The sequence below is a fragment of the Leucopleurus acutus genome (assembly GCF_964270905.1).
Source record: "Leucopleurus acutus genome assembly, chromosome: 14".
Classification (NCBI taxonomy): domain Eukaryota; kingdom Metazoa; phylum Chordata; class Mammalia; order Artiodactyla; family Delphinidae; genus Leucopleurus; species Leucopleurus acutus.
In genome coordinates, this window is record NC_139156.1 from 83,647,922 (window position 1) to 83,674,130 (window position 26,209).

The window sequence follows — 26,209 nt, forward strand, 5'->3', positions numbered from 1 at the left end:
ACCAGGGGCAGGTTTACAGCGTGCAGCCCCAAGCGCAGAGGGTGACGTCCTCCACGCCCGGCTCAGCCTGGGATGGTGCCGCAGATCGTCAACTGCCCCACGTCCAAGTCCACGCCCTTTATTTTGATCTCTTTTGATGGGACTAGAATGAGGGAGAATGACCATTCTCAACTCCTCCCATTCTTTCTTTAGGAGGTGGGGGGCTGTTTAAATAACCCTGACAGTCTGACCACGAAGCACGCCGCCTCCACGTGCCCGGGTATCCTGACAGCTTTCATTTCGCCTCTGCGTCCCTGGGACGCACAGCCTGGTGGAGTGAGTAGCCGGGGACAGGGCCCCCGGGATGGGCATGCGTGTGTGTGTGGGAGGACTCAGGGAGGGACTCAGCGAATCCCACTTTGCAGCCTGGGCTCTGCCCCCTGTATGAGTTTTGGTTAAGTGATTAAAGTTCCCTGAACCCCAGTTCCCTCAACTGTCAAATGGGGGCGAAACCCTGGATTAAGGTAACGTGTAAAGCATCCAGCAGGTAGTTAGCGCTCAGTAAACGGCAGTGAACGTGAGGGTCACAGCACTAGTAGTTTGTCTTATTCATGTCTCAGGACTCACTGTCCAACCGCGATCCCTGCTATGGTGCAAAAAGAATGACTTTACTATTTCTCTAGTACTTTCATTACATCTACTTTACTGTCTCCAGGAAGTGCTTTCTTAGTAGGGGGGAAAGAAAGTCAATAAAGCAAGCAGAAGGCGAGAGAGCCGTCACAAGAGGCCACAGGTCACACTAGTGGTGATGTTTCTAGAAGGCGAAGATGCACAATCTCGGCCAGCTGACAGCCTCACGCGCCCCTGTGTGGCTGGGGCTCTGCCCCTCCCCACGGGCCGCAGCCTGGGTCTCAGGGCAGCGCGGCCGGGCTGGGGCCCCGCGGCCTCTGTCCTCAGCTCTCTGCCCCCTCTGAGCTCCGAGAGTCAGTGCAAAGCTTCAGGCAGGGAAGGAAGACCCCCCTAGGGGAAGGGCTGTCGTAGCCCCTGCTGACCCTGGCCTCCTACCTGACAAATGAATTTCCCCTATTGATAGATTCCCGTGGAGGATAAAATCCTCGTAGGACCATGTCGCACACAGAGGCCCTTCCTCTGGCCCGCATCCTCACCTCGGCCACCCTCTCCAGGAGGGGCTCCAGCCAGTACTCGTTGCACTCGCAGTGGCTGTCCAGGAACGTCAGGACCTTGGCCTGGGCCGCGTCGGCCCCCCGCACCCGTGAGCGCATCAGGCCTGTGGAGTGAGGTCAAAAACACGTCGCGGGGGAATGCCCAGGGAACACGAGAAAAACAAACAAGAACTGTACCCCCAGCGCCTGCACCGACACCTCCCCACGCAGCCCTCTTGCCGGGCACGGAGTTTATCGCCAACGTGCATGGAGGGATCAATACCGCCTTGCAGTTTACCCAGGTAAGAGTTCTGTCAGGACCTTTTGTTTTTTAAGTTAATTGGATGACTGAGAAAACAGCTTGGAACTACTGCCTTACGAGGAAGGCTTTGACATAACTGAAGTCTCCTTTATCAAGCAACGGAAATGTGGAACTTCTAAAACTACTCTCCTCTGACACAGCAACAGAGTTTTCTAATTAACTGGGCTAAGGCACGTGTCACCCAGACACTTTAAGTGCTAAGGGGGCCAAATTTAATGGTGATAATTTCATGATAACAGTGTTGTGAGTATCTGTGTGTTCTAAGACTCATCACGAGCCAAATTAACATAAATGATGAAGCCCAGTTGTTTGGCTTTTACACAAAATTAGTAACACTGTTGGTCACATCACACAGTTTATATAGCTGTGATCTGTTAGTGATATCATTGTTTATTATCACACATAGTAATATTCATCACTAGATGGTGTGGTCATAAGTGGCTTCTGCTGTGTATGCGGGGCTTTTATCTATCCGTGGAGATGTGAGATTATTCACAACCGGTAAGGACGGTGTTGTGAGTTCTTTATGCAGCACAGGGGTCAGGAAGGGTTTTCCATGGTTCTTAAAGAGCTGCATGACAGAGTAGGAAAAAGGGCAACGATTTCTAGTTCTGGTATTACGGAGCAGCTTGTAATAGGCAAACCCTCTCTCAGAGAACAAGTATAAACTGAGCAAAATAGAAAATGCAACTATAGGAAAGGGCTAGAGTGGCCGAGGGCAGGCAGAACCTAGGGGGCATTCAACCCTTAAAAGAAGAAAATCACAGAGTGAAATCCCTGGAAACATGGTATTTGCCCCCGATGTTACTCTCCAAATCCACTGCAGGGCAGCCTTTTTTGGCTTGAGGCGTCAGAGGGTAGAGTTTGGGGCTGGAGAGTGGCTGGAAACAGAAGGAGGAGATCCTGGGAAGGAGCTAAGTCCCAAATCTGGTGATAACTGCCCTTAAATCCTTGGCGGACGCCTGAGCCTGCAGGCACAGGGGAGACCCCAAGGAGTCCATGAAGAGAAACAATTAGAAGACAGAAAGAACTAAGATTTCAGCTGGAATCAGGGACACAATTTTTGGCAATTGAGTTGTGCCTAGAAGGACTTGGCAAACACCTCACTTCTACAGAAACTCCAGAGGGAACACATTTAGGAATACGGACTACGTCTCAGGAATAAGGGATTCATCCAAGATACACATACGCTTTCAAAGTATAAAGACAAGCCTACACAAGTTCAAAGTCATGAGCTGGTAATTTAATTGCCCAGTATAACAAAGATCAACACCCTAGAGAAAGATAACAGAATCCAGTGTCTCTACAACATACCATTCACAATATCCAATATAAAATTTAAAAAATTAGTAGACAAGAGAAGAGAAAAATGTGATGCGTATGCAAGAGAAAAAAACGTCAATAGAAACTCACTCCGAGATGACGCAGAGTGAAATTAACAGATGAGGATTTTAAAGCAGCTATTATGATAACTATACCCAAGAACTCCAAGGAAATGATCATTGGAATGAGCAAACATGGGGAATCTCAGCAGAGAAATGAAAACCACAAGAATTAAATGGATATTCCAAAACTGAAAACTGCAATTTTCTGAAATGAAAGAATTCACTGACGGCGCATAACAGCAGATTAGAGATGTCAGAAGGACCAGTGAACTTGAAGGTGGATCAATAGAGATTGATCCGTCTGGTGAACAGAGAAAAAATACTGAAAGAGAAAAAAAGCCTGAGTAACCTATGGACAATATCAAGTGGTATATCATATGTGCATCTAGAGTCCAAGAATGAGGCATAAAACAATATATGAAGAAATAAAAGGCCAAAAAGTTCCCAAATTTGGTGAAAACTTCAACTTACATATTCAAAGGGATCAGCAAACCTGGAGCAGGATAAATAAAAAGCAAATCAAATCTAGGCAAGTCACAGTCAAACTGCTAAAAACTAAAGATAAAGAGACAATCTGGAAATCAGTGAGAGGAAACAACCCATAACACACAGGGAATCAACAATAAGCTGACAGCTACATTCTAAACAGAAAAACAGAGGCCAGAAGACATTGGAATGACATTTTCAGAGTGCTGAAAGAAAAACTAACAGTCAACTCAGAATTCCATTCAGAGAAAATACTCTTCAGCAATAAAGGAGAAAGAAAGACTTTTCAGATAAACAGAAATTGAGAGATTTTATTGCCTACAAGAAAAAATAAAGTTCTAAACGTTCTCTGGGCTGAAAGGAAATGACACTAGATGGAAACCTGAATCTGTGGGAAAAAATGAAGATACTAGAAATGAAAAATACGAGGATAAATTTTAGAGTCCATTTATACATTCTAATTTCTTTATAATTGATTATTTAAAGCAAACATTTTAACACTGCACTGTGGGGTTTAAACCATCATTAACAACATATGAAGGAAACCACATGACAACAGCAGTATACAGGACAGGGAACAGAAATGGAATTAAAACCGTTGCAAGGTCTTACATTTAAGGTAAAGTTGTATGGACTCTAAATAGACTGTTATAAGTTAAAGATGCATGTTGTAATCCTCAGAGAAGCCACTAAAAGAAATGTATAGCTAAAAAGCTACGAGAAAATTCAAAATGGAACACTAAAAAACCACAAAACATCACTTCAAACTACATTACAAAGCTATAGTAATCAAAACAGTATGGCCTTGGCATAAAAACAGGCACATAGATCAATGGGATAAATGGAGAGCCCAGAAATAAACACACACACATATGGCCATTAATTTACAACAAAGGAACCAAGAATATACAGTGGGGAAAGGATAGTCTCTTCAATAAATGGTGTTGGAAAACTGGACACATGCAAAAAAATGAAACTGGACCCCTATCTTACAACACACACAAAAATAAACTCAAAATGGATTAGAGACTTGAACGTTAAGACCTGAAACCATAAAAGTCCTAGAAGAAAATATAGGTAAGCTCCTTGACATCAGTGCTGGCAATAATTTTTTTAATTTGACACCAAAGCAAAGGTAGCAAAAGCAAAAGTAAACAAATGGGATTACATCAAACTAAAAAGCTTCTGCAGAGCAAAAAAAAGTATTCACAAAATGAAAAGGCAACTATGGAATGGGAGAAAGTATTTACAAATCATATAACTGATAAGGCATTAATATCCAAAATGTATAAAGAACTCATACAACTCAACAGCAAAAACAAAAACAAAAGCAAAATAATCAGATTAAAAATGGGCAGAGGAATTTAAAGACTTTTTTTTCCAAAGAAGACATATAAATGGACAACAGGTCCATGAAAAGGTGCTCAACATCACTAATCATCAGGGGCTTCAAACCAAAACTACAATAAGATATCACCTCACACTTGTCAGAATGGCTGTCATCAAAAGACAAGAGATACCAGGTGTTGGTGACGATGTGGAGAAAGGAGAACCCTTGTGCAATGTTGGTGGGAATGTAAATTGGTGCAGCCACTATGGAGAACAGTATGGAGGGTCTTCAAAAATTAAAAGTAGGGCTTCCCTAGTGGCGCAGTGGTTGAGAGTCCACCTGCTGATGCAGGGGACACAGGCTCGTGCCCCGGTCCGGGAAGATCCCACATACCGCAGAGCGGCTGGGCCCGTGAGCCATGGCCGCTGAGCCTGCGCGTCCGGAGCCTGTGCTCCACAGCGGGAGAGGCCGCAACAGTGAGAGGCCCACGTACCACACACACACAAAAAAAAAAACCAAAAAACTTAGTGTGGTGATCACTTCACAATATATGCATGTATCAAATCATTATGTTGTACATCTCACATAGTGTTATATGTCAATTACATCTCAATAAACTGGAAACAATAAATTAATCAGGCAGGACAGTGGGAATGGAGGAATAAAAAGCACACAGGACAAATAGAGAACTTGGCCTATGAACACGGTTTTGGCTCCACTACCATTATTAAATAGCTGGATGACCTTGAAAAAGACACTTAACCTCTTTCAGCTTTAATATGTCCATCTGCACAACAAGAAGGACTAGGCTTTCAACCTTCAAAGTACATCAGTATTATTGAAATGCAGATGTCCAGGCCCCACCCCTAGAAAAACAAAAATTTTTATTCAATTGTGGGTCGGGTCAAGGCATGGTCTTCTTTTATTTTTTTAATTATTATTATTATTTTTTTGCGGTATGCGGGCCTCTCACTGTTGTGGCCCCTCCCGTTGTGGAGCACAGTCTCCGGATGCGCAGGCTCAGCGGCCATAGCTCACGGACCCAGCCACTCCGCGGCATATGGGATCCTCCCGGACCGGGGCACAGAACCCGTGTCCCCTGCATCGGCAGGCGGACTCTCAACCACTGCGCCACCAGGGAAGCCCCATGGTCTTTTTTTAAATTCCCCAAGTGATTGTAATGAATAGCCAGGTTAAGAATCGCTGGCACAATTAAATCCCCAACACTAAATGAACCCAAGGCCATGATTTTATGCAACTGATTTTCTCTGTCACCTAGTAGCATTGCTATGAGCATTTGTGTATATGTTTAACTGTTTGGGATACACAAGCACACATACATTTGTGTGTGTGCATTTTCTCACTCGACTGTCACACTCCTCACTTGTTCCATATAGTTCTACCATAATCTGGCTTCCCACAACTGCCTCTCTTCATTCCTTCCCAAAACAATGCCTCAATGTGGGTTCTTACCCACAAGAACAGCCTAACGTAAAGCAAATGCAAATTTATATTTAGAAGGACTGCTTTTGATTTCTAAGCAGGTTAAAGCCCCTCTCTGAAAGCTAGCACATGGTTTGTCAGTTACAAAATGCCCACATGAAAGCTAATTTCTTTCTTTTATTTCCTCCTCCCGCCTCATCTTCTTTTTTTCCCCTGTGCCAGCAGACACTTTGGGTTTGAATTCAACAAGTTATCATGTAGTTTCTTTAGGGGCAAATACAATGCAAGATTCTGGTTTAATCTCAGCTTCGGGGGCAGATGTGAGTCCAGCAAACAGCTTGCTTAGGGGAAAGGCTGACCCCATTGTTTATGCATGTTGAACATCTGGATTGATGACCTTAGTTGGTTAAAATATGGTGTTGATGACATCGCCCTAACGGGCTCACCCACTTTACTGGCTGATTAGATTCTTGCTAAGAAAAACTGTATTTCCCGACTCCAGCTGGATTGCACAGGGGACCAGAAGAAAGACAATGTTCGCTGACCAAACGGCACAGCCACCACTCCAAGATCAACAGTCAGCCTCAAACAGCAAAAACGGCACATGTTTTAAAGCTCTGCCATTTTCCTACAGAAAGATTTCTCAGGACCCCGGAGGAGCTGAGAATCCAGCCACCAGCTCTGTACCAGCATGGATGCGCTGGATGTTAATTACATTACGAGTCCGGCTTCCTTTCCAGACACTTCAAAGTAATGCTTTCCTCTCTGGAGCTTCTCTTATAACTACCAATAAAGTGGGCTCGATGAGCCCAGCTCCAGCAAAGACAAGACTGACATCAGGTTTCGAGGCTGGCATTTGCAAAATCCAGTAAGCACGTAACGCTGGTGGGCTTTCCCTTGTTTTTGATGGTTCACCTTGGGCAGGCTGTCAAACTGGAACTCCAGTTATTTTATCAGATGCCTGCAGCATGGAGTCATTAAAGTTCTCATTGCTAAATCTCTGTTTTTCTTCTAAATCCTAGTACTCATGGGACTGATAAGACTTCGTAGGTTGTGAAAGAAAGAGAGAAGCCAGTTTTCTAAATACATAAATAAAAGCGTAAGTTGAACTATTGCCCTGGTGCACAAACAATTTCAATTAGTTAAGCTTTCGATATCCTTCCTAGGGTTGCTGGGAGAGGCTCCCAAGAGGCTCTGTTGGAGGAAGGCAGACAAAACACGAGACAATTCATTGTTCTTGGAGCTGAAACGCTTCTTCACATTATTACTGGGCTCAGGAAAAGTCAGAATTCAACTGTCTTGGTACTGAATTGAGAAAAGTCTTACCTTCTCGCCGATCATTCCTGAGAACTCGCACTTTCTCAATTTTCCCCAAGAGCGCCCCGTCTTCCGCTAGGAAAAGAAAAGAAGCAAAGCTTTTGAACCTCAAGTGAACTAACGGAGGGCTCGGTGGGCAGGGACAGTGATTCTCCATCACCTTCGGGCTGGTGAGCCCCTCGGGGCATCAGAGAGGCACCCTCTTTCTGCGGCCCCTACTTCTGGCCTTTTCTTGAAACTTGTGCTTAGCACCCGCAGCCCAGGAAGGCTTGGGTCCAGAGGGCCAGACGGAGGGGGATGCTTGGTGGCGGGGGGGGGGGGCAATCGGTCTCTACTTACGGTCATTGCTGTAGTCGTCCACCAAAATGATTTCTTTTATCAGGCGGGGTGGGCTTTTCTTAAGCACGCTGAGGAAAGGCAGAAAGATAAAGCTGCAGGCCTTTCAGGCTATGACTGGGGTGTGCAATTCTCACCCCTTGGCCCCTGCGGGGCTGCACAGTCAGGTGCCCTGTCTGCACCCCCAAAGACAGCCCCAGCCCGGCTGTGCTGGGGATCCGGCCCTCGTTCAGCATCCCTGCCGGGGGACGTCCCCTGCCCGCATAAGCGGCAACGGGTGGCAACAGATGGCAGCCGCTGGCCTCACCTGACCACTGTTCTCAGCAAGGCCGACCTGGCTTCGTTGTGAAACGTGATCACCACGCTGGTGGCCGGCAGATCTACCCGCCACTGCTTCCGCTGACACCTGAAGGAGGAGAAAGAGTGACCTGAACGACGAGCCCGGCGCGCCCCCAACAGTGTGGGCAGGTGGCCCTGCAGGACGGGCACTCGGGGTGGACCTGTCGTCTGCAGGGGGCCCTGGCCTATTCCGAGATACGGCGACAACGGCACATAAGGACACAGAAAAACACAACCAGAGCAACATTTTAAAAGATGAGAGATTTCAGTGAAAAGTAACATATTGAGAACATCTTTCTAACATGTTGAAAAAAAAGTGTGTTTCAAAACAGTGAAAGCCCATTTAGTCTCACATGCAGATACACCTCTACGGATGTGCTTTTCACAGTTCACAGTGGTTATTTCTGAGCGGTGGAACCAACTGTGCACCGCTGCTCTTTTCTCGTTTCCTACTTTGCCTGCAGCAAGCACGTGAACCGCTGGGATTCTTCCCAAAGTTGCATGTGGTACCTGGCACTACCCCACTGACGGCGCCCCCGATCCTGGAATGCAGGACACACGCCCCTCACCTCGCCAGACCGCGTCCACACCACATAGGTGACAGCGGTGCAGGCTGCTGCGAGCGAGGGAAGGATGGGTGGGCACCTGAGCCCGTCGGCTCCCCCTTCCACTTGCGGCAGTACTGAAAGAACCCAGGACCGCTCTGAATAAAGCTGATTCAGGCCTGCAAACTACGGGCAGATCACAACAGGCACTTGTCACGTCTGGTCCCTGCAGACAGACACAAGGCTGCCAGGGCCGTAAATGGCTGCTTGAAAACACAGGATGCTATAGCCCTAGGCTGAAGATGCTGAGGCATCACCCACTAGGCGACAGAAAGGACTAGTAAAGGGAGACTGGGCTCTGCAGAACCCATCATGAAGGGACCCTTCAATCCCCTGAAGGCTCCATGAACTTGAAGAGCATGCCGGTGTCGAGGTGATGCTCCCATGAGAGAACAAGACCCCTGGGAGGGCTCACAGCTCACGAGGACGTCTGTGAACAGTCAAGTCGTGGCGTGAGTGCATTCAGGGAGTTACCAGGCTGCTGGTACTACTGAAGCCGGGAGGGGGAAGGGGTGGGGCGGACAGCTAAAGTATCTTTGGCCTCTGGAAGCAGTTCTCAACCAGTAATTTTGTACCCAAGGTGGAGAAGGTGACGGTCTTGCCTGCAGTAAGGTAGGGAACACCAGCCGGCGCCCAGGACGTGGTCCCTCCAGGCTGCACTCACCATCTGGGGGACCCTGCCCAGGTATCACTTCAGTGGTTTCCACTGGAGAAGCTGGAAAACCTTCCATGGGGCCAATACATTTTCAAGAACTTGTTTTACTCCTTAGCTCTTAATGGAATTGACCACAGCTGTAAGTGATCTGCTCCCAGAATTAAAGGTATCTATCTTAAATGGGAAATCAGTAGGAAAAGGAGAAAGATTAAAAAAAAAATCTTTGGTGCTCAGCTGCGCCTCAGAGGAAGACAGTCAACAGACACTGATTTTCCCTCGTGACTGGTAAAACTACTTCAGAGCAAATTTTGAAAATGAACAAGAAAAGCAGCAAAATTAAAAAGCAATTAGGTCAGATCACAAAATGGGCTTCTTTTGTTTATGTCAGTTATGTGGATAGCTGGATTTTAATTAACCACGAGAAAACAACGTAATATACCAGTCGCTGTTGTTTGGGAAAAGAAAGAATTCTGGAATTACTGTTGTTGATCATTCTAGCTCCTGACGGCTAAGTATTTAACGACAAGTAGACTGATAAGGCTGGGTTTTTGTTGTTGTTGTTTTTTAATTTCAAGAATCCGCCAATTGTTAGATTAAGGAAGTAATAAGTAAGACGCTGCAAGGTTCAACTGTAAACAAATTCCCAACGAATGTCATTCCCAAGAACCCAATCTTGTAATGCTAATGAAGTAAGAACCCCAGAATGGGACGCCCTCTGCAATCAGGCCCCAACCCACCCGGTGGCGAGGGCTGAGCTGAGCTCGGGCTGGAGAGGCCACGTGAGGATCAAAAGGAGAGAAGGCAGCATTTTTCAGGCTCAAATCATAGTAAACTCAGCCGATCCAATCAGGTCCTATTCTCGCATTTTCCGTTTCTCTGCAGGAAGCCTCATCTCCAAGCACTTGGAATTCTCAAGGGGCTCTGGAAACATTTTTCAGAACACACAGGGCTGCTGCATTCACATCGTTTTATTAAAATTCCATAACACAGGGCATCAGGCACCTAGTTTTGCTAGGAACTGGCAATGAGGAAATTTCAGAGGTATATCCCATTCCTAAGGTAAAGAGGGATGACAAGTAAAGACTGAGGAGTATCTTACACCCCATGAGTCTGAGTGTTACAGCTTTAGTATATGAATTCGGATCCTAAGTCCATACACTGTGCCAAGATAAAAGGGGAGGGTGGTATTTGAAGAATTTCTTTAAAAAGAAACGGAATAAATCTTGCATGTAAAGAGCGCTGTCCCTGCCAAGCAGAATTCTCTGCTCCGGAGCTGGGGGAAGAACACCCGCCTGCTATAGAAACCTGCCAGGGGAGCTGGCTGCCGGGGCACCTTCATCCCTGAGCTTCTTTGGGAACTGACAGAAGCTGGGGTTTATTTGGAGTCGGCATCAAGGAGAGTCTGCAGTCAGTTCTGTTCTCCCTCCCACATGATGCGGCTGAAGCAGCGTGACGCTGAAGATGGGCTTTGGGTCAAGTTCACTTGGGTTTCCAAGGGTCATTCTGGTAACTCCCTGTCCAGTCAAATGGGGACTTGAAAAAACTGGACACAGTGACTTTTTTAAAATCTCTAATTTAGCTTTACATTCCTCTGAGACTAGATGGCCATCAAAGCTGAATTCTCCATCAGCGGACATCAAGTGCAGGGAGCTCCTGAGCCCTCGGGGTGCAGAACGAAACCGGGGAGGCTTGTCTCTGACGCAGATGCTACACTTGCGGTTGGTCGAGACACTGATGACACAATCAAACACACGTCCTCAGACTGGGAAGCGAGAGGCTCCGTTTAATATGGTGGAAGGCTGCTCCGTGGTGTGGAGAGGGGCACAGAAACACACCCTCTACGCCACGCCCCCAGGGTGCCTCCCCAGCCCCACCCCAGCTCATCCGGCCTGTGGTAGCCTTGGTAACTGAGTGATCCGAGGCACTTCATCCCTGTCAATCTTTTCTTTTTAATGTTATTCTTCTTTTTTGTTTTAAATTAAAAAAAAAATTTTTTGACCACACTGTGTGGCATGTGGGATGTTAGTCCCCCGAACAGGGATCGAACCCACGCCCCCTGCAGTGGAAGCACAGAGTCTTAACCACTGGACCACCGGGGAGGCCTGGTCCTTACAATCTTGCCTGGTTGTTGGGACAATCAAATAGCGAAGAAGGACTCTGAATACTGGAAAGGTCCCTGTCGTCCTAATGAGGGTTACCATACGCATGTGGCAGCTGTGTGCCAACAGTGCCTGTGGGGGTTACCTAGGCATCCTTCCCACCCCTCTAAGCCAGCAGGGTCCCCAGAGAGGGGCGTGTAGACCCCGCGACCCTAAGCATTCAATACCCAGCCTGCGTTCTGACCATGCTCTGGAGTCCCCCATAGGAGGAAACCTCTGGCAAATGGGGACCCTGAGTGTCAGGCTCCACGGCAGTGACTTCTTACTGCGCACCCACAGCAGGTCTTCCCACCATGTCTCAGCTTCCCAGGAGACACCTCAAGGGGAGACGCCAGGATCAGTCACGGTTTTTCAAGGTTCCGGTTGCTGTCACATGCATTTCTCTTTACAAATTATTAAACAGGCATTCTGGATTCATTCAGCCTATGATTTTAGTTTGAGTCTGCCCCTGAGAGAAAATTTAGCTTTCATTTGCTGACAACAAAACAAAGCAAAGCAAAGCATGGAGGAAAAAAATAAACAAGCAAAAAAATAAAAATGTATTTCCCTGGGTTCACAAAGCTAAGGATCAAGTCTTGGGTCGTGATCAACTCAGTGTGGTAACGAACGTCCTGTGGCCTGTTTTGCCCAGGTCGTCACCCCCATCATCGTGGTTACGTGTGCAAGATATTTCAAACATAAAACCCAGAAGATGGGGCTTCCCTGGTGGCACAGTGGTTGGGAGTCTGCCTGCCGATGCAGGGGACACGGGTTCGTGCCCCGGTCCGGGAGGATCCCACATGCCGCGGAGCGGCTGGGACCGTGAGCCATGGCCGCTGAGCCTGCGCATCCGGAGCCTGTGCTCCGCCACGGGAGAGGCCACAGCAGTGAGAGGCACGCGTACCGCAAACAAAACAAAACAAAACAAAAAAACCTATAAGATGTTATACAAGTGCCCATGCACCCTCCACTCAGCTTTTTCAAATCTTAATATTTTGCAACCTTGGCATTTGATGTAGATTTTTCTCTTAGCATGTTTCAAAGTTTTATTTTACTGTTATTGAGAGTGCCACAAAGAACTGGTTTTTTTTCTGGCTGCACTGGGTCTTCGTTGCGGCACGTGGGGCTCTTCATTGCGGTCTTCTCTCTAGTTGAGGCGCACGCGTGGGCTCAGTAGTCATGGCACGTGGGCTCAGATGCCCTGCGGCATGTGGGATCTTAGTTCCCTGACCAGGGATCGAACCTGCACCCCCTTCACTGGAAGGCAGATTCTTAACCACTGGACAGCCAGGGAAGTCCCCGATTCAGATTTTAAAATGAAACAAAACCTGACACGTAATAGTTGTAGGCCTGGGATGTCCTTCCCACCTCAAATCCCATCTTCACCAGCGGTAACCACTACCCTAAATTTGGTACATCAGTATTCCTATGTATGTCTTCAACGAACTACATGTGTACATCTTCACAAATAACATAGAGCCGTGTTCTGCATATATTCAAAACGTGTATGGGGGACACTGCACTGTGCTTTGCTTCTCCGCCTTTGGGAATGTACCTGTCTTGACATGCACGGCTCTATTTCATTCACACCCACTGCTGCACAGCTGTCCCTTGTAGGAACACACCACATCCAATCCCTTTCTGCTGATGGCCAGTTTCTCTCTGTTAGGAATAATGCAGCCATGGACACTGTCTTTTTACATATGTGAGAAGGTTTCTCTGCATCATTTGCCCACAGGGAGGACTACTAGATTTACTGGCTTCAGCAAGCTGATCTCCAAAGGCTGTTCCCAGCTTCATCTCATCCACAAGGGTTCACACGGCTCCATATTCTAACCATCTCTTGATAGCATCAGATTTTTACACTGTGCCCACCAGGTTGGTATGAAATAGCCTCTTATTATTCTAATTTTCATTTCCCTGATTACTAGCGAGGGCACACATCTTTTCATATGTTTATGAGATGATTAGATAGTTTCTTCTGTTAACTGCCTGCTCATACCCTTGTCCACTTTCTGTTAGGTTTTTACATCATTATTATTGTTATTATTTTAATAAATTTATTTATTTTTTTTTTTGGCTGTGTTGGGTCTTCATTTCTGTGCGAGGGCTTTCTCTAGTTGAGGTGAGCGGGGGCCACTCTTCATCGCGGTGCGCGGGCCTCACTATCGCGGCCTCTCTTGTTGCGGAGCACGGGCTCCAGACGCGCAGCCTCAGTAGTTGTGGCTCACGGGCCTAGTTGCTCCGCGGCATGTGGGATCCTCCCAGACCGGGGCTCAAACCCGTGTCTCCTGCACTGGCAGGCAGACTCTCAACCACTGAGCCACCAGGGAAGCCCCATCATTATTATTTGATGATAGGAATTTATATATTCTGGATAGTATCCTTTGTCAGCCATATGCACTGCAAAAATCTTCAAGTCTGTGGCAGACCCTGTAATTCTGTTTAAGATGTCTTCTGTCAAACATATTTTTAAATTTTGGTTTCTCAAACTGTGGCCCTGGGGTAATGTTCAGAAAAAGGGTTTCTAACCTAAGGTCTCTAATATAATTTAGTAGGTTTTCTTCCAAATATTTTAACTTTTACAAATGCTTTTCACATTGAGGTTACCCATCTACCTGCCTAGACATATTTTTATGAATGGTATGACTAAGTAATCTCATTTTTTCCCATATGGCTAGCCTGTTGTCCCAGTGTCGTTTAACCGTTTACTACGTCATTGCCGACTTGTGCTGTCACTGCTGTCGCACCACATTTTATGTGTGTACGCTGACCCCTGGTCCCCTCCTGCTCTGTGCGTCTCTCTGTACTCGTCCCCCACTGCTGCCTGGCTGTGGCTCTGAAGTCGACCTTCACATCTGACAGGTAAGCTGATCTCCATGTGGTGTTCCTCAAAACTTTACGGGCTATTTGTGGCCATCCGCTTTTCCTTATGAGTTTAAGGATCAGGTCTTTAAGCACTGTATGATACTGCACTGAATAGATAGATTAATTTGAAGGGAATTATTATAATCATTTCTTTATAATATTGTTTTTTTAACGTCCTTCAGTTATGTTTTGTAATTATCTGATTTTCTCCATAAAAGCCTTACACATCTTGTGTGGCACTTGCTCTTAAGGGCCTCACAGCCCTGTTGCTACAGTGCACGGGGTCTCTCCTCTTACATTTGCTCACAGGCTACTGCTGGCCCTGGCTTGTGGCTGTGGACCCTGCACTCAGCGACCTCACTGAGCTCTCTTAGTTCTGAGAATTTGTAGGTTCTCTTGGATTTTTCCATTCATCAATTCATCCACATTTTGTCCTTTGCTTTACACTTCTACGTCTGCGGTTCTTGTCTTAATAAGGCACTGCTCATGGCGTGCAACACAACATGCAATAAAAAAGGTGGTAGAGAGCACCCTTGCCCTGGTCCCATCTTCAAGGTGAATGCAATTAGATTCTCATGACGTGTAATGTTTGCCACAGATGTTTTACAGACACCTTTAATCAGCTTAAGGAAATTCCCTTACAAGTGCTAAATTTTATGATTTTTTCCCCCTTGCATCTATTAGGGGGATCATATAGCTTTTCTCCTTTAATCCGTTGAGAAAGAATACTATATTAATACATCTCCTGCTGTTCTATCATTCTTGCATTCCTAAAATAAACTCTACTTGGCTATGGCTTTTTTTAAAACAAATAGAGCTATGTTAGATATGCTAGTATTTGGCTTTGAATTTTTTCAATCTATAACCATAACAGTCATTGAGCTACAATTTTCTGTTCTCCTACTTTCTTTTTCCAGTTTCACAGCAAGGCACTCCTGTTCTCAAGAAGCAAACAGGGCAGCTCTCCCTCTTTTCCTACAAACTCTCTAAAACAGTCTGTGTCCTATGCAAACCCACGTGAGCCTTGTGAACCCGGGAAGGCAAACTTTTTATCGCTGAAAATGTCTTTCATGGATTGTATGTCTTCATAGTTTTCTATTTCTTGAATGACTCTGGTAATTTTCATGTTCCTAGAAAATTAAGCATTCCATATAAGTTTTTAAATGTATTATATTTGCATAAAAGTATGCTTACAATTTTCTTATGATCCTTACAAACTCTACCTATAGTTACATTTGTTCTTTTATTCCTGATATTATTTATAGTTAATTAATTAATTTTTGGCTGCGTTGGGTCTTCATTGCTGCTCGGGCTTTCTCTAGTTGGGGCGAGCAGGGGCTGCTCTTCGTTGTGGTGCGCGGGCTTCTCATTGTGGTGCGGGTGGCTTCTCTTGTTGCCGAGCACGGGCTCTAGGCGTGTGGGCTTCAGTAGTTGTGGCACGTGGGCTCAGCAGTTGTGGCTCACGGGCTCTAGAGTGCAGGCTCAGTAGTTGTGGCACACGGGCTTAGATGCTCTGCGGCACGTGGGATCTTCCCACACCAGGGATCGAACCTGTGTCCCCCGCATCGGCAGGCAGATTCTTAACCACTGAGCCACCAGGGAAGCCTTCCTGATATTTTTTAATTGTAGTTTTTATTTTTATCAGTATTCTCAGAGATTTCTAATTTTTGAAAATCAAGCTTTATATTATCCTCTTATTGTTTCTTATTTTGCTAGTTCATTAATTTTTTTTTTTCCTTCATTACGTCCTTCCATCTATTTTGAGGTTTACCCTGGTTTTTTGTTTTTCTTTGTAACTTCTTGATTCACAGAGCTGCCCTATGGCTTTAAATCCAACTGAATTCAATCACTGGAGAAACAAAGGCAGTTCTGTACTCAACAGAGAGGAGGGTAGGGTGAACCGGGGAGAGGTGCCAGTAGGTGTAATGAGTAGCTTTAACTCTGGGAAAGAGCGACGTGGCACCTGCCTCTGCCCTGCACCAAGGTACACACGTAGGGCAGTGCCTGGGGAGATGGACAGCAAACAGAGCTCTGGGCTGCTCTGACCTCGGTCTCTCCAGCAGACCCAGCACCTGAAAAGGTGCCAGTCTCCACGTGTACCCTCAGTCCAGGTGAGACAAACCAAAAGGGCTCGTGTGGGGGTCAAGCTCAGACGGTGGGGCCAGGAGGGTTCAAAAGCCAAAAGAGGGCTTCCCGGGTTGCACAGTGGTTAGGAATCCGCCTGCCAGTGCAGGGTACATGGGCGTGGGCCCTGGTCCGGGAAGATCCTGCATGCCGCGAAGCAACTAAGCCTGTGCGCCACAACTACCGAGCCTGCGCTCTAGAGCCCGCGAGCCACAACTACTGAGCCCGTGTGCCACAACTACTGTGCCCGTGTGCTACAACTACTGAACCCGCATGCCACAACTGTTGAGTCCTCACGCCTAGAGCCCGTGCTCCACAACAAGAGAAGCCACCGCAATGAGAAGCCCGAGCACCGCAACAAAGAGTAGCCCCCGCTCGCCGCAACTAGAGAAAGCCCGCGTGCAGCAACTAAGACCCAGCGCAGCCAAAAATAAATAAATTTTAAAAAAAATAAAGAACCAATCGAAGTAGACTGTCACTTCTCAGGCTCTCTGCCCCCTGCTTGTACATGGAGGTGTGTGTAGGGGTGTTACCACACAGGGACCCTGGGAGGCAGGCTCTGAGCAGCAGGTGACCCAGATGAGGCCCCGAATGCACCTTCTGCTCCCTTCCCTCACCCCCAGGGAATGCTGACATGATTTCCTTTTCAAAGGAAGAAAGGGGCAGGGCTGCTGTTTGAGTGATTGTGTCCTGGTAGCCGGACACAGCTGTCCCCACAGGAGGTGGAACTTCCCATACAAGCTGTGGAGCCAACCATGGGCTGGGCAGACTCCTCAGCAGGGAACGCCCTGCTCTGCCAGCTGCCCTGGCATGGACTCACGGTCACCACAAAGCTCGGACAGTTTGTGAGTGCCAGACTCTCCCAGCAGCATGTTATTAACATGCAGATGCCTGGGCTCTGCCCACGTCAGTAGGTCTGGGTGATGCCTGGGGAGCTGAGCTTTAGAAGCTCCCTCCCTGTGCTGCACCCCTCAAGCCCTCCCACCTAGAGTCGGGCCTAAGGCCTTTGAATAAGGCCCCAGCACTCAGGGCCCTTTGGAAGGAGACCAAGTCACAGCTGGAGGCTGGATTCACAGCAACGGGCCATGCACCTGAACCTGGCCACCCCTCTCTGCTCTTCCGAGCAGGAAGAATCCTCAGAGCCTCGACCTCAGGTACCTCTGCTCCGACCACAAGGAAGACAAGGGGTCGGTTTCACACTGCCATCTCCATGGGACGTTTGCTCTGGAGGGTCTGGGGAGGATGGGCGGGCCGGGGGATAAAATGGGAGTTGGAAATGGAATTAAAATTGAAACAAAGCAGGAAGGAAAAAAAAGAAGGCTAACAGCTGTTGTATAATGTTCATTTAATTAAAATACACTCTTAATAATCCTTCAAACAGTGATGATGACATAATATTCCACCTAATCAACTAATTTCTGATCAGTCCTAATAGCTAAAGAGCTTATTCTACAGAGGTCTTTTAAAATGGAAGAGAACCAAATCCTAAGATATTTTAAAACCTCTGCAGGACCCATCTGAAATTAAGCTTCTTAAAAACCCAGTTGTCAGGAGATTTCAGCAAGCCCCAGGAATCACGGCAGGTCTGTCTCACTCTGAAATTCTCCGTCTGAAGTCGCGTTCTGGTGCCCTGTGCTGTGTCTGACACGGGAGTGTCTTCTTAAACCAAGGACCTACCCTTCCCGAGACACCAGAAACGGGAGCCTGTCGTACTTACTGCTCTCCCTTTGAAGTCCTCCGATCCCCTGGAAAAGCCAAGGGCTCCAGAGGCTGAAAGGACAGCGGACAGTCCCGAGCACGGGCTCATTGCTGCGCAGTCACTGCAGCACCAGCCGTGGAAAACACACACCACCCTGAACACACAGGGTCCTCCCCTCGCCCCGAGGGGGCGGACGTTGGGTTTCCACTTGCTGCTTTCAGCCAGCACCTTTTGGTGAAAGAGAGAGGTTTTCTCCTTCAACAAGCATCACCTGCCCTTTTGCCTCCAGTTTTACAGACACTAAATTTTAACTGAAAACTTTTTCAAGAGTCAAGGGCTATTGAAAGTTGTGAAAATAACAGCCGTGGATGAGGCCATCTGAACTTCCTATTCCCTCCAAGCTCACTTCAGGCAGGACCTCCGGCTCACCGCCGGGGGTGGGGTCAGTGCAGAGAGGCCACCCAGTGCTCGAGCCTCTCATCCCTCCCGATGCCGGGAGCCGCCCTCTCGGCATGATGAGAGCCGCGGGTCCCTGCCCCCACCCCCAGACTCAGACTCGGGGCATCTCTCGGAGCCTCAGTCTCCCTTCCGGACCGCGCACTGGGGTTTCCAAGCTGCTCTCTGCACTGCTGTGAAGAGACGTGCTCCCTGCTGTCTCAACAGAGCCCCTCTGGGACTTAGTCAGGGGCTTTCTTCTCTGCCCTGCGTCTTTCTCTTTCAGTCCTCCCTGCAAACCCGAGTCAAATAACTGACTTTGTGTGGCCACTTAGCAGTGGTTCTGACTTTTAAGCACGCCGACATACTGCCAAGGATGATGCTTCTGGGTACTTTTCAAAGATAGTGAACTGCACTATGTTGCTGTTTTTTTAATAATAAATTTATTTTATTTTTATTTATTTTTGGCTGTGTTGGGTCTTTGTTGCTGCGTACGGGCTTTCTCTAGTAGCGGTGATCAGGGGCTACTCTTCGTTGCAGTGCGTGGGCTTCTCATGGCGGTGGATTCTCTTGTTGCGGAGCACAGGCTCTAGGCACACGGGCTTCAGTAGTTGTGGCACGTGGGCTCACTAGCTGTGGCACATGGGCTTAGTTGCTCTGCGGCATGTGGGACTTCCCAGACCAGGACTCGAACCTGTGTTCCCTGCATTGGCAGGGGGATTCTTAACCACTGTGCCACCAGGGAAGCCCCTGCTCTATGTTTTTGCTTGTTGTACAAAGATCAACTTTTCACTTAATGACACTGTTATTGGTAATCAAAGGTTGCATTGGACCCATTTCCTCACAAGGACGAAAGGCAAACAGATCATCCTGTCACCGTATAAGTATTGATACAGGATGTAAACTGGAAGCAAAAGAGTGACTACTTTAACTCCCCTCCTTGGCCCCGGCCTATCAGGGTTCCATAGAAAGAAACAAACACCCAGCACTTGACTTGGCATGGCATGATCCCATCCACTCCAACAAAAGCCAGGATGATGTTTGGTTCCTTTAGACTTTGCTCATGTCAAGTGTAACTGCATCCTTTTGGACTCTCAGGAAAAAAAAAATTAACTTCTAGTTAATGACAGAATGATAAGGTTATTTGATAAACGCTCCCCGACACTGACAGTTACCGATGTATGTTCGGTGCTTCTGACTCTGTAACGTCGTGGAATTTCTTCTGTACACACCTGAATAAGAGTACACCTATCTTGGCAACACAAAAATCATTCCCCTCTCGGTCCTTTCTTACAGATGTTTTCGGTGAATTGCAGAGCCCCAGAGGCGAGTCCCGCTTGGTCAAAGACAAACTCCTTTCCCTAGACCCTGTCATGGTCACAAATAACCATGACTTAGTTCTGGCCAATGAACAGTAACAGAAAGTCTGCAGGGGGCGTCCAGAAAAGATGGATTTTGCTAATAAAAGCAGAGAGTCACTAAAGAAAAGGCCATTTCTGACCCCCTTGCTTCCTGCCTTGAAAGTGACCATGATGCATGGAGCTATGGCAGCCTTCTTGCAACCACACGAGGCAAAAAGGATGAGGCAGAGAACCCAAAATGCGGAAGAGGATGGTAAGGGAATCAGAAAGAGTTCCCAGTCCAGTTGAAGCAGCCTTAGAGGACGACCTCCAGACTTCATGTTAAACAATTTAATGTCTTTTTTGCTTTAAGTATCCTAACTGATAGAATAAAATAAACGAACAAAATCAGAAATGGCTTCAGGCTTCTCAGTGACAGAACTAAACAGAAAACAGTGGAACAACGTATACACAGTTTCAAAGGAAAAACAGACCCGCCGCAACAATTCTATGCGCTGTGAATTTACCATTCTCGTATGAAGGGAATGGAAAGTAGTTCTCAGGTAAGCAAGCCAGGAAAGTGTTTCCATTATCTGAGCCATCTGAAAAACCACGTGAAGATCTACTCTCAAAATAAATAACTAAATAAACCAACCCAAGAACTCAACTTATGACATAAAATGTTAGGATGCATTAAAACTATTTCAGCAGTATAGTCTAGTAGACGTGTGTAAATATGTTTATACAAATGAAAAATTTCTTAAAAGAAGATACTTATATAAAATATAATTTTGTTAAATAATTACATAAAATGTAATTTTAACAATAAACAGTATCTAACTCCAGATAAATCAATAAGACCAGAAAGTGGGTGGGAGAAAGTATAAACATATTCATTCTTCCCTTTAAAATATATATTGTTTTATTCTTGGTATTTATTCTTAGCATTAAACCAACATTTCTCTAATTTTCAATGTTTTTGTTGAATTTTTGTAAACATGAAAAATTGCAACTAGTTGAATTAAATGTAGGAAACAAACTTTCTTAACCCCTGGAGAAAAAAAAAAAACTAACAAAACTAAGGACCAACAAAGAAGAACACATTTTCCATTAAGATAAGAATGAAAATGGTAGAAAAAGCAAGGAAGCAGGAAAAAGTAGAATGACATAAAAAAATTAAAGACCAAACATGAAAATAGTTTTGTCCTATTAAACTTCAGACTGTCACGTTGATCTAAAAATAAAAATACACCACTAGGTTGCTTACAAGAGGCAAACCTAAATCAAAATGACACCCAAAAACTGAATCTCACAGAAGACAAAAACGGGACTTCCCTGGTGGTCCAGCGACTAAGACTCTGTGCTCCCAATGCAGGGGGCGCGGGTTCGATCCCTGGTCAGGGAACTAAGATCCCGCATGCTGTGCAGTGTGGAAAAAAAATTTTTTTTTAAAAGTAAAACATATAGAGAAAAGGAAAACACTAGATGCAATGCCAGAGAGTCATTCTATGCTAATAAGGTACACAATATAATTTCTATTCCCCAAATCACTGTATTCAAACATATCCAGCAAACACTCAGAAATAAGCAGGTGTCACAAAATTGCAGCAGGTACTTCAAACTCTCCTGTCAAGCGGACGGTAATAAGAATCAAGAGGTTTTGAATGCAGTTAATCAGGTTGGTTTAATGCGTAGATTCTGAATTTCTGAAACAATGACAGACACTACTGGCCTTTAAAAAAAACACCCATCAAATATCGATTGACCCAGGGACAACAAGAGAAGCCACCGCAATGAGAAGCCCGCGCACCACAACAACGAGTAGCCCCCGCTTGCCGCAACTAGAGAGAGCCCGCGTGCAGCAAACGGAAGACCCAACGCAGCCAAAAATAAATTAATTAAAAAGAAAGCTAGATTTAAAATGTTCCCTATGTAGTACTGAGTGAAAAAAGCAGGCTGCCCAACAGCAAATGCAGTATCGTGTTGTTTATATAAAACGACATGCATCTAACTACTGGAGGATACAGGAGACAGTTCAGGAAGGATCTACTCTTTCAAATATACCGCATGGCAGTGTTAACTACATCACATCCCCAGAACTTGTTTATCTTATAAATGGAAGTTTGTACCTTGTGATCACCTTTATCCAATTCCTCCGCCTTCTACCCCTGCCTCTGGTAACCAAATCTGATCTCTTTTACTATGAGTTTTTTTTTTTTAAGAGTCCACATATAAGTGAGATCATACAATATTTGTTTTTCTCTGTCTGAATTATGTCACTTAGCATAATGCCCTCAAGGTCCATCCATGTAGTCACAAATAGCAGATTTCTTGCTTTTTACGGCTGAATAACATCCCATATTGTGTGTGTGTGTGTGTGTGTGTGTGTGTGTGTGTGTGTGTGTGTGTGTGTGAGAATGTAACGCTTTCTTTATCCTTTCATCCATCAATGGACATTTAGGTTGCTTCCATGTCTTGGCTATTATAAATATGCTGCAATGAACACGGGGGTTCAGATTATCTCTTTGAGACAGTGATTTCGTTGCCTTTGGATGTATACCCAGGAGTGGAATTGCTGGGTTCTATGGTAGTTCCATTTTTAATTTTTGGAGGGAACTCCATGCGTTTTTCAGAGTGGCTGCACCAGTCTACATTCCCACCAACAGTGCACAAGGGTTCCCTTTTCTCCGCAAACTCACCAATACTTGTTATCTCTGGTCTTTTCGATGAAAGCCAATCTGAGGTGTGAGGTATCTCATTGTGGTTTTGATTTGCATTTCCCTGATGATTAGTGATGTTGAGCACCTTTTCATGTACCTGTTGGTCATCTGTATGTCTTCATTGGAAAGATGTCTATTCAGGTCCTTTGCCCTTTTTTTTTGCGGTGTGTGGGCCTCTCACTGTTGTGGAGTCTCCCGTTGCGGAGCACAGGCTCCAGACGCGCAGGCTCAGCGGCCATGGCTCACGGGCCCAGCCGCTCCGCGGCATGTGGGATCTTCCCGGACCAGGGGCACGAACCCGTGTCCCCTGCATCGGCAGGCGGACTCTCAACCACTGCGCCACCAGGGAAGCCCCTCCGCCCATTTTTTAATAGGATTTTTTTTTTTTTTTTTTGCCATTGAGTTACATGAGTTCTTTTTATGTTTTGGGTATTAACCCCTTATCAGACACATGATTTGCACATATTTCCTGTCGGTTGTTCTTTCATTTTGCTGGTTGCTCCTTTTGCTGTGCTCACCACCTATTATTGGACCCTCGACCTTGACCTGCACGCTCCGTGACCTCCATCCTAATTTCCTCTCTATTGCATTTAACATTGTCTTGTTCCATATAATTTGATCATCTATTTTATTCTCTTCTACGTTCACTCCCTCACTGTAAGCTCTATAAAGGCAGAGATTTTTTACCAGTTTTGTTCATTGCTGTTTCCCCAGTGACCAGAAAAATACCTGTCACACGGCAAGCACTCAAATCCTTGCAGAATGAATACAGGAACGCAAGAATCAAAAGAAATCAACACTGAATAACAGAAAACTTTGAACCCAAGTGCGATATTCCTATTGGGATATTTCCTTTTTTAACAGACTGAATTTCCAAAGACATGAATTTTCTCTTCTCTCATCACCGTCAGATGGAGGAAATCATGGTTGATCCAATATAGTTAAGATGAGTGTTGGCGGTGGTGGGATTGGCATATACACACTCATAATGTATAAAACAGATAACTAATAAGAACCTGCTGTATAAAAAATTTAAAAAAGATGAGTGTTATTTTAAGTCTGTACTTTTAATTTTACAGATTGAAAAGGGGATCTGGGTTCTTGCAGATTCCATCACTAGCACCTACCACCTCAGAGTACGTGTGGACGGGTCAGTTCCACGAGTGAGCAGGCAGATGTTCTGGGGTAAGAGTGTGGCTACGTCCACTGACAACACTGCTGCTGTCAAGCTCAAAAGAAAAGTTAAAAGGAATCCCTGAGGTCACACTGTCTCAGAAAAGGTGAAATGGGGGCCTAAATGACTGACGAGGTTGAAACACATTTTATACTGCTTTGGCTATTTCCTAAAATATACAAAAGATTTTTTTTTTAATGGTTCCATGGTGATGGTGAAGCAACTCATTTAAAAGTGTGGCTCAAACAGGATGGTTTGCTCAGACCCACAGAACAAAGCAATACTCTGCTGACCCCATTTGAATTGCTTTGATTTCTTGTGAAATAGGTAGGATTGCTGTTTCAAAGGTGTTTCTCCAACTGCTTTTGGTCAATACTGAAACCCCCCAATTCGCGCTGCAGTGAGAAGACCCAGGTGCCCCTCAGTGTAACAGGTGCCACACGCGGGAGGCTGAATGTCTGCCCTCCACGCCACATACACGTCGGGAGCAAAGCTCAATAGAATAACGGTTCACTCTCTACTCAAAGCCGATTTCACAAACTCACATGCCACTAGGCACATACAACAACAATACAATTACATCCTAGATTTGTGTCGTTATTGGCAGTTTATGAAGTCCTTTCATAGACATCTGAGCCTAAGAACAATGTGTAAGATGGGCAGGGCAGGCATTGTTTCGTAGATCACAAGTCCAGGGTTTAGAGAGATTACTTCCACCTTCGTCTGGGAGTAAGCGGTAGAGCCATTGGCAAAAGCTACCCTTCCCAACTTCAAGTCCACTGCTATTTCGATGCACTCTCATTTGGAACAGACACTGCGGCTCAGGGCAAAATTTATGACCTGTGAACTTCTTACTGAATTTAGTTCCAAATAAAATACTCAGTTTTTTTCTTGCTCTCAGTGATAGTCAAGTTCCTTGCTGTAGACCAACCTACCTGCTGAAAGCAACTAGAAATTTTTAATGAAACACACCAGAACATCTATTTGAAGGCACTGGAGTTTATTTAACAAGGCAGCCTGGGGCTGTAGGGCCAGGTGCCAGGAAGGAACAGGAGCCCTAAGAATGAGTCAGACGCTCTCTGACCCTCCTCCCCCAAGCAGTGTGGAGCCCAGAGGCTGAACCAGCCCGGAGAAGCGATGGCTTTGCAGGTGGCGGCCACGCCGGGCTCCTGCCAGAGGCATGGGGCTGGGGGTCAGGGCGCCGAGGAAGAGGGCCTCTGATAAACAGCCCAGACTTCCAGGGAGGATCCCAAAGGGCTGCTGCCCAGCAGCACAGAGATCTGGACGCTCACCAGCTCTCCCACAGAAGACAGAACCCCAGCTCTATTCCAGCTCAATTCCAGCCTCGATCAAGGCCATCTGCCCTATCTTAACTGCCTGCCAGAGAGCAAAACTAGATCCTTTTCGGAGGATGAAAACATCAGCTACGGACTTTAAATATCTCCATATCTGTTCATACACAACAAAATACAGTAACTGAAATTAAAATTCAATCGGTGGAGTTGAAAGCGGAATAGATTTTCAAAGCAGGGGAAAGACTTAGTGAACTGGAAGGAAGGCCAAGAGAATTATGTCCAGACTGAAGCTCAGGGAATGAAAAAGGATAAAAAATACGGGAAAGAGTTTAAAGGGGGACACAGGACATGTGGAAATATCCAGGGTGGGGAGAGAAGACGGGGCGCAAGAAAACGGACACGGACGCGAAGCTACAGATTCGGGAACAGGCACAAGCCCCACCCAGGCTCAAGCCAGGCTTAAGCATCCTCGAGGCAACTAGAGCACAAGGTCAAGATGCCTTCGAAAAGCAACAATAAGACCAACAGTTGCTGTTTCTCCAGGGACAGTGGAGGCCAGAAGACGAGTAAATGACGATGCGTGAGTGCAGAAAGTAACCGTCAACTTGGAAGTCTCTATTCAGTGAAAACGCTCTTCAAAAATGAAAGTGAAATAAAAGGTTTTTTCAGGCAAATGAAAGGACAGAATTCACTGCCAACAAATTGGCACTAAGAGAAATACACAAGTTGGATGAGAACTGGGGGAACAGTGTCGGGGGGAAAATGAAAAGGTAAGAAATGAGGCAAAATGGAGATAACAATGTGCGGGGAAATCTAAAGGATGTTTACTGCAAAAACAATAAAAGATGCCCAGCAGGGTTTACACATAAAAAGGGAATTAAACCGTATGACAATAAAGCATAAGAGGGAGAGGAGGGGAAGTGGTCTGTGCATTATCCAGGAGAAAACACGAGTATTCATTTATATTAGGCTCCAATTAACAAGCTAACAGCTGGGGAGATACTTAATCCAAAGGAAGCATGAAAGGATGGGACAAGGAACACGTGGGACGAATAG

At 46.0% G+C, this 26,209-nt stretch overlaps 1 protein-coding gene across 1 annotated transcript in view; it reads right to left on the reverse strand.

The window, feature by feature from the left end:
• GALNT2 (polypeptide N-acetylgalactosaminyltransferase 2) overlaps positions 1-26,209 on the reverse strand; it is a 184,097-nt gene that overhangs the window by 27,881 nt on the left and 130,007 nt on the right. The window contains exons 4-7 of the mRNA XM_082854726.1: positions 8,069-8,167; positions 7,765-7,832; positions 7,435-7,500; positions 1,146-1,267 (exon numbers count right to left, since the gene is read on the reverse strand). Of these exons, the coding sequence (XP_082710852.1) occupies positions 1,146-1,267; positions 7,435-7,500; positions 7,765-7,832; positions 8,069-8,167 (355 nt within the window). The remainder of the gene's footprint in view (positions 1-1,145; positions 1,268-7,434; positions 7,501-7,764; positions 7,833-8,068; positions 8,168-26,209) is intronic.